Source organism: Micropterus dolomieu, linkage group LG13 (genome assembly GCF_021292245.1).
Source record: "Micropterus dolomieu isolate WLL.071019.BEF.003 ecotype Adirondacks linkage group LG13, ASM2129224v1, whole genome shotgun sequence".
Lineage (NCBI taxonomy): Eukaryota > Metazoa > Chordata > Actinopteri > Centrarchiformes > Centrarchidae > Micropterus > Micropterus dolomieu.
In genome coordinates this window covers 29074535-29083878 of record NC_060162.1, presented here as the reverse complement: position 1 = coordinate 29083878, position 9344 = coordinate 29074535, and the positions used below count along the sequence as shown (strand labels likewise).

The window sequence follows — 9344 nt, the reverse complement described above, 5'->3', positions numbered from 1 at the left end:
CAGCAACAGCAGACAAACAGACAGAGAGCACAGACTCTACAACATACTCAGATGGACAGCCATTGTTTTAACTGCATGTCTAAATTTGTTATAAACGTGTATTCTTTAAAAACTATTAAGCTTTGTGGACCAGTCACATACATTAAATGTTACAAATCTGTTACATACGGTACGCCTACATATTATTTCACTATCTGTACACAAATGTAGCCTAAGTAGTGAATGTGTGCGTGGTAATGTGGGCTGGTGTGTTTACAGTGGTCTGAATTCTTGTCCCCCTCCGCCACTGCTGGTTGGTAATCCAGACTTATCATCTAAAAAAATGTTCCATGCTTGAAATGCTTCTTCAAACCCACATTCATCTGTTTTTCTGGAGACATGCATGAAAGAGGTTGCAGTCAGTCCTCCACTGCCAAGTTTAATTAGAAATTTGAAAACGTCAGAACAAAACAAGATAGCAACAGCAAGGGTTCGCGTTTACACGTATGTTCACACCGGAGGCACCGGGGCGGGGCGGGACTGGGTAAAGGCTCTTTCACTGATCACTCCCCCGTTTCACTGATGATCCCATCCTGAAACCGCTAGCTGGAAGACCACCATGCAGATACAGAGCAGCTTATGTTTTGGAATGGTTCGTTGATTTGAACATTTTCGTAAAGATGCGACACTCCCCAAAGCTCTGAAAAGGTTTGAGCGAGGAAAACACAGAAGAAAATACACGACGAGCGGTCGGATTCGCTGGGTAAGTGCACTAACGTTATTCAGCTAAGCTAGTTAGCTAACATTAGCAGCTTATTCAGTTTCCTCAAGCGACACTCAGACGATGGGATACTGCAATGCCTCATATTCATGGCAATATCTGAAACCGCCTGGTGGGCAACATTTGTCCACCGGGCTGACCAGGAACACCAGCATTAATTTAGGTTAGACAACCTTAACCGTTTGCCGCAGCTGGTGTTTGGTTACACTAGTGTGCTAGCTGGCTAGCATGTTGGCTGTGTGGCATAACGTTAGCTAAGCTACCTCCGCCACCCTTTGAGCTACAGTTGACAACCGCGGTCCATATCGCATTAATGCGAAATGTAACTAAATGATCAGGATGTTGAGGTGAATTCAGTATATATCTAGGTAATACCAGAGACGTTTGGTAATACTCAAAGAAATGTATTTATACAAATCCAATTGATTGAATTGTGAAAAGTGTTTATTCTTTAACATCAGTGTTACTTCAAGTGGCATCAGCAGAGAGCTGCTTAACTCCGTGATAATAGGAGCTAATTTGTTTGCTACTAAACAAGATGGCTTTAAACAAATTTTTAAATAGTTTGCTGTTTGTGTGTAGATTAATGTATCACTAATCCATTATCGGTTTGAACAATACACACATCTGTTTTCACTAAAAACAAGCACAGTTTAACGTTAATGACATGCAAATGTGTTCCACTGCATGGTCCACCTTCTGACATCAGTGAGGACAAACAAGGCTTCATAGACATGTGAACTGAGTGTAGTTTTCTGAGGATACTACCGGCTACTTCAAGTACAGATAAAGCTAATCTGGTAATATATCATCCAATGAAAAAAGGTCAGGCCAAACATGTTAAAGTAAAGCAAAATGAAAACAGACACATTTGGTTGTGTTAAACCTGGCTGCACTAAATTTTTCTAAACATTTTATTTTAATTATTTTTGGCAACTTGGGCTATATGAGCTGGTTCTGTGCTTGGTATTGGGTGACAGGAGCTGAAGTGATGTGCCTTGTCCTGAACTGAGTTAAAGGTTTAGTAGGTAATGTTTATAAAAATATCTTTTTGGCATAGTTGCTGAAACTGTTACTATATTCTGACAGTAGAATATGAGACAGATAATCTGGGGGAAAGAAACTTGGTGACTTTGGTGGTTGAAAGGGTTCAAAACACCAGTCACACAGTAACAACAGAACCCATATAGGATTGTGGTGGCCTGACCCCATACTAAGACACTTCATGTTGGTTATTTGGTTATTCCTCTTATTTTGTGACCCATCTGTATTTTACACTTTGCCCTGTTTTCCTATTTAGGCTCCTGTCACTTTATGTAAATGTGTCAGGAAACCAATTCAAACTAACATCTGTTAGTTTTATGCCACTGAGATCGGGGCTGAAACAATTTATTGAGAAATTTGAGTAAGTCGATTACTAAAAAGCACCAACACAAATCCTTTGCATCAGTGCTTCGTTTGATCCATATCACTATATAGTGCACTGTTTCGCATTGGACAATTATTACTCTTCTATTACTGTCGCGCTTATGTTGTGATCAAGTGAACATGACGTGATTATGATGGCGCTGTTTGCAAAATAGAAGTAGTCCCTTTTCCTCAACAAAATAAATAAATTAATAGAAAAATTAAGTGCTAATTTCTTCTTCATTCAAATTAATTAAATCAAACATTTACTGACGATATTTTCAACTTGTTATATTGTTACTGAGGAAAATTATATTGCGATAATTATCATGACAATTATCATTGATTTATTGCCCCCAGCCCTACTGTGTGTTAAGCAGAACAGCATCTGTTAATTTACTTCTGACCTTAGTCAAGAGTATTTTCTATCAACTAAAACTCTGTCGCTGTCTGAGATAGGGCTGCACGGTTATGGCCAAAATGATAATCACAATTATTTTGATCTATACTGAGATCACGATTATTCATTCAAGAAAAAATAATTTAAAAAAATGTGTGTGTTTTGCCAGCTTGATTTTGCTGACATATTAAGATTTTGTTGATTTGGTATGATTAAGTAGGCTATGTAAATAAATTGTTCTTTTTTTTGTCACGCTTTAGCTTTAGTTTTGAGATTTATAAATGTTTGTTAGGCAAACAACAGGACAACTATCTTATCAACAACCGTTTACTGAGCCATCTTGTTTAATACTTTAGAGATGTTGAAAGTAGAGACATCTCCAACCTCTCCAGGTTCTTTATAGAAAGTGTCGGTCCTGCAGGTGCTTGGCTCTTTCCTTAGCACCACTCTGTACCGTCATTTCATATGGGCTTGTTTGTGTCCTTTGTCAGCAGCATCCAATCACAAGTGATGAGCACTAGCCAATCACAGCACAGTAGGGTGGGAGTTGTTGAAACTCTTGCAGGAAAAAAAAGCTTGATTCAAACTACGGCTGCACGATTTGGAGAAAAAGTCATATAGCGATTATTGTGGACAATATTGCAGATTGCGATTCGATTATAATGGAACAAATGGTACTATGAATCTACTTGCTTGATTATCAAGGAAAATGAACAAAATACTGACATTTTGAAATGTGTTTTTGAACAAAGTTAAGCTATAAATAATATTTATAACAATAATTAGTAAAACAGAACTAAGGGAGCGTGTTGCTCTACAGAGGAGGTGGCTAGAAGGAGCAAATATTGGCCCACTGGCATCCTGGCACTGGCTAAATCTACTAATCTGTCCACTGCAGAGACACTATCTACAACCTGGAGGAGGAACTAGTATTACTATAATATTATAACATTAAATAAACAGTATCATTTTCACTTAATAGTATACTGTCAGTATAACAATAATAGCCTATATTCATTATAATTTCATATAATAGTATAGCCTACTATTTTACCGCTAGTAGAATCTTAAATCCAGTTACAGCTGTTTCATTTCTGTGGGTTATTTATTTAATCCTTGGGCAAGAAAAAGGCTCTACATTGGTCTCTAATTTGTTACTAACTTGTCAATAATAACATTGTTCAACATTTAATGATTTGCTGTAGTATGTCGAACCTTTTTTAATGTCCCGCCCCATCCAGGCTGTGATTGGTCGGTTGATGAAAAGTTGAACAACAAAAGGCACCAATACAGCGTTAAAAGGTTAAATGGCCAGCAAGCCAAACCCAAATCTGTCTTACTGCTTCCCCTGCTGCCGGCCGTCGTCTCTGTGTCTCCATCTGAGCAACAGGTGTTGTGCCGAATTGTGCATGCCGGCCGAGAATCGCATGCACCTCGCGGGTGGTAACGCTAATTCATGATAAGAAAGGAGGTGGATGCAAATCTCAGCAGGTAGCCTCCAACATCTGTTCTGCTGAATTATGCATCCACCTCTTAATGTTCAATTCAATTTTATTTATATAGCGCCAAATCACAACAACAGTTATCTCACAGCGCTTTTCCTCAAAGAGCAGGTCTAGACCGTACTCTGTGATGCTATTTACAGAAGCCCAACAGTTCCCACCAAGAGCAAGCACTAGGCGACAGAGGCAAGGAAAAACTTCCTTTTAAGAGGCAGAAACCTCGAGCAGAACCATGGCTCAGGGTGGGCGGCCATCTGCCTCGACCGGTTGGGGTGAAGGAGAGAGAGGGAGAGAGAGAGCGTTGTATTTAAGTTTGCAAACTTTGTATCAAAGGCTTGGAAAAGAAGGCAAGCTAGTTTGTTTAACTAGATTTAATTTTGTCCTGTGTAAGATTGTGGGCTTAGATGTATGGTTATTTGAGTAAATGCGAATACATCTGTGAATGAATATATACATGCATGTATCTGAATGAAAATATATATATATATCTCACATTAGTATTATTCTGTTTCTAATTCTTGTCTCTATTTGGTTAGCAATGTATATGATGTACTCTGGACCTGGCTACCTTGTATATTAATTTAAAAAAAAAAATTTATTTCTGTATATTAATGTTGGTGTCCTGTAAGCCCATGCAGGCTGGGTGTAATTATACACATGACACAATAATAAAGCTTCATTCATTCATTGTTAAGGTCCTTTTCAGACACTTTGCTGTGCACACTGATCAGACGCGGTTATCACCACATATTTTAGCTGAATCATAAGGAATGGTACTTCTACTGAGTGTAATAAATCATTAACCACTCTAAACGTTCATAAAATATATACTTTGTGGGTATGGAAATATGTATTAGATCATGAGGCGTCATGAAGTGCTCTGTTGTTAATGTGATGTCATGCAAAGGGAATGTTCAATTCAAATTAGCTTTGTTGGCATGAATGTATAGCAACAATATTGCCAAAGCTACATATAAATTACATAAGGACAATTAATTTTATTAAATAAGGAAATAAAACAGTAAAAGGTGTGTGTGTGTGTTAATAAAAAATTAAATAATAATAAAATAAAATATTAAAAGTAAATAAATAAAACTGTGTGTTTAAAAAAAAAAAAAAATATGAAAAATTTAAATAAACTAAGTAAATGACACATTAACGTGTGTGTGTGTATGTGTGTGTGTTATTAATGAAAATAAATAGATAATTGTAAATGTGTGTATTAATAGACAAAAATTTTTTATTAATTAGTTAATTTAAAAGAAAATCGGTATCAAGTGCTCACTGTTGAGGATGTCAGTTATACAGAATGACATGATACTGACTACTTTCATATGCACAAAATATTGTGGTTTCTGCCCTTATTCAAAAACGACCATATTCCTACTAAGCTGTTTACATGGCAAATGAAAATGAATATTCCAGTTTACATGTTGTTAATCACATCAAAATATGGAGTTACTTTATTTCTATTTTAGTGCCATCAAAATAAGCTTTATTGGTAGGCTGTAATTGATCTGTATTGTAGACTATTAGTTGACTGGGTTGAGCTGGAGCAGCAATAATAAGCTACCAGTAACACACAGGCACCATTATTCAGGAATGAGAGAATACGCAATGTAGCCATCAGCACATCAGCCAAACGAACAAGCTTCACAATAGCTTCATCAATGTCTTGAGGCTTTTTCTGGCCAAAGCAGAAGAATGACTTTCTAGCCAAGAAATTTGATTTCACACTGAGCATCATTTGCTATGCAGAGAAAGTACGTTTGCTTGAAAATGGTGTTTACCATGAAGACACTCCTCAAGAGTTTTGTCGAGAGCTGGACAGAGGTGGCGTCTCGTAAAAAGCTATGCAGGAAAAACCCTGGGTACAAAAACAGTTTGTTCCTGCAGCTGGCCTCATCAACAAGGCGCAGGCCCTTCCACTAAACGGATTTCCCACATAGACACGCTACACATTACATTATTGGACAGCCTCCACATCTTTGTCAGTGAGTTAGGTTACCTCACATTCGATTGGATTATTATCTCTGTAGTTTGGGAGTATTTTAGACAGACACTCAACATGGTTTTCTGTAAGTTCTGCAAACTAGAAATGGTGCCCAAGCCTAGCATCATCTAACATTCAGCCGTTTGATGTTTCCTGTTTACTTTATTGCCACATATGTGCAAGAGAATGGCTTAAACTTACGCTAGAGACTTTGTTAGAGTAAATTAGTTGTGAGGTACAGCCCTACTTGGCAATAAACTCAATTCTGACTCTAAAGTAAACATCCCAGTAATGTGCAGTAGAGGGAAATGTGGGTTTTAGCTCACCTCCAATGTAGGTACACTGACTTTGATCAAGGAAATTGTGCAAATTCCACCCTTCAGACCAGTTTCCAGGAAGTTAACCTGTCACTGCCTTTTTTGTTGCAGAACAAAGATGCCTGAGGTTCGGGACCTTTCTGAAGCTTTACCAGAGATGCCCATGGACCCAATCACTGGAGTCGGAGTTGTAGCCTCTAGGAACAGGGCACCCACTGGATATGATGTGGTAAGTCACTGAACAAAGCTCAGGGCAGATTGACAGCTGAATGATCTTGCAAAATAATTCAAATTAAATACATTTTTATGATATAAATTAAAGACTACCTAATTAACAAGAGTCTCAAGTCAAAGTGATTGTAGAACCAAACAATCTACCCATGACCCTGGAACCATAACCCAAGATGATGTGACTAAAGGCTCGTGCAGACTACACGGCTTTCAGCGTCATGTTGTGGCGTTCACACTACGTGACTGATCGGTGTCAGGGGGTCACACACTACAGGAGCTGACAAGGACTCTGTCACCCGATGCTGGTCTCCAAACCACGTTTTGTCAAGTTAACACACATGAAGTGTGAAACGGGAAATGACGCGAACCCACACACGAGCACAGCTGGTGTTTGTTATTATAAGGATGGCAGTTATAAAGACAAAAAATCTGGGTGAAAGAATGGATTAGTACATGCAGATATCAGGGATCATCTGAGCTACAGAGAGAGCTGGAGGTGAGTAAAAAGTGTTTTACAGTGGAAAAAGTAGCTGTCTGCTCTCATTGGCTGGATGTGGATGTCGAGTCGGCCGACTCTTCCAGATATTTGGCAAATCGGGCTAAAATTGTGTAGTGTGAAGGTAAATTCCTAGGAGGGTTCTGAGCTGCTTACATGTTTTGAAAAATTAGCTTTAGCCACAGCACTGTACTGTGTGTGTTTTTTTTACTTTAAAGTGATGCTGATTAAGTTGTAGCAGTTTCAGCCAGTGTATTCTGGGTTCCTTTAATTCCGTATTCTGGTCTGGTGGTTTATAGACATGGCAGCAATCGCATCGTAGGATATTGGTCCAACATTTCTGACACTGTCAGGATTTTGGTGCAGGCTGTCTTTGGTCTTCAGAGCTCTAAATATGTAAATATGTGTTACAGTGAGAACTAGGACCTCTGTTCTGGATTAACGTCAAAGAATTTCACTTAGTTTCTTTTACAGTTAGGACATCCCAAAATTACAACGTGTGAGGGAGCTTTTAGTTTTGAACACTTTGCTTCTGACTGGATATTGTAACCAGATGTTTATCCACATTAACTTGCTGGTTCACTTGCCAAAAATGGCTTATAATAAAAACGGTCAAATTATCTGCCAAACCTACTCACACCTATTTATAAGAATATTGATACATTTGGAACAGAATCACTGCAGGTTGTGCTGATTAAGTTTTGATAATTTTAAAGAAAGACAAGAAATGTGCTAATGATAAAACCAGCCCTATAAGAGGGAGTTGCCCTGTGCATTAGGGAACCTGAACTGAACATAATGAAAAATGTTCCCAAGTTCCGAACAAGGTTTTTCACATTTTTTCCATTTATTTTGCAAATTTTTTACCATTGCGTAAATTAAATAATCAAAATGTGCTTTTTACTCAGTCTTTCCATCCGGATTTGGAGAGACTATGGTGGGGGGGTCTGAGGCCCGAGAGGGTCCAGTAAAACGGATGTTGTCACATGTGTATCCTCACGCTAAATTCATCAAGTCCGGCCCAATTTGATAAATAATGTTGTATGTGGTGCTCGTACGGCGTAACATGAAGACTTCACAGCCTCTCTTCAGGTAGGACTCTCATACTGCAACACTTATCTTTGTAAGGAGAGAAAATGACTGACGCACTGGGCCGTTTCAGTGGATTTACCATAAAGACTTGAATTCAATTAAATTTTATTTATATAGCGCCACATCACAACAACAGTTATCTCACAGCGCTTTTCATAAAAGAGCAGGTCTAGACCGTACTCTGATGTTATTTACAGAAGCCCAACAGTTCCCACCAAGAGCAAGCACTAGGTGACAGAGGCAAGGAAAAACTTCCTTTTAAGAGGCAGAAACCTCGAGTAGAACCATGGCTCAGGGTGGGCGGCCATCTGCCTCGACCGGTTGGGGTGAAGGGGGGGGAGAGAGAGAGAGAGAGCCTACACAATATACACACACAGAGGTACAGACAGTAAAGGTGATGTTGCTATAGACTAAATGAAAAATGGTACAGATATTTATAGTAATGTTAATGATAACAATCATAATGTTAATGATTATAATAACAATAATAACAATAAGACTAGTAACAATAGTCGTTGCAGCAGAGGGTGTCGAGCAGGAACACGGGGGCAGCAGGAGACTCGCAGCCACAGATCCAGACTCCACAGCTCCAGAGCCAGAAACACCTGCAGGAAGTGATAGGAGGAGAGAGGAGAGGGACGAGAAAGCACAAGACTACCAGAAAGGGGAGAAGTTGTGTTAGTAACATGCAATAATGGGATGAGGTTGCATACAGAGGGAGAGAAAGTAGAGGAGAGAGGAGCTCAGTGCATCATGGGAAATCCCCCGGCAGTCTAGGCCTATAGCAGCATAACTAAGGGATGGTTCAGGACTCACCTGAGCCAGCCCTAACTATAAGCTTTATCAAAGAGGAAAGTCTTAAGCCTACTCTTAAATGTGGAGATGGTGTCTGCCTCCTGAACCCAAACTGGAACCTGGTTCCACAGGAGAGGAGCTTGATAGCTGAACGCTCTGGCTCCCATTCTACTTTTGGAGACTCTAGGAACCACAAGTAACCCTGCATTCTGGGAGCGCAGTGCTCTGGTGGGGTAGTAAGGTACTATGAGCTCTTTAAGATAAGATGGTGCCTGACCATTAAGAGCTTTGTAGGTAAGAAGAATGATTTTAAATTCTATTCTGGATTTTACTGGAAACCAATGCAAAGAA

At 39.1% G+C, this 9344-nt stretch overlaps 1 protein-coding gene across 1 annotated transcript in view; it reads left to right on the top strand.

Moving 5' to 3' along the window:
* The first annotated feature begins 524 nt into the window (after positions 1 to 524).
* mvb12ba (multivesicular body subunit 12Ba) overlaps positions 525 to 9344 on the top strand; it is a 23703-nt gene continuing 14883 nt past the window's right edge. The window contains exons 1-2 of the mRNA XM_046067708.1: positions 525 to 742; positions 6491 to 6608. Of these exons, the coding sequence (XP_045923664.1) occupies positions 6498 to 6608 (111 nt within the window). The 5' untranslated portion in view covers positions 525 to 742; positions 6491 to 6497. The remainder of the gene's footprint in view (positions 743 to 6490; positions 6609 to 9344) is intronic.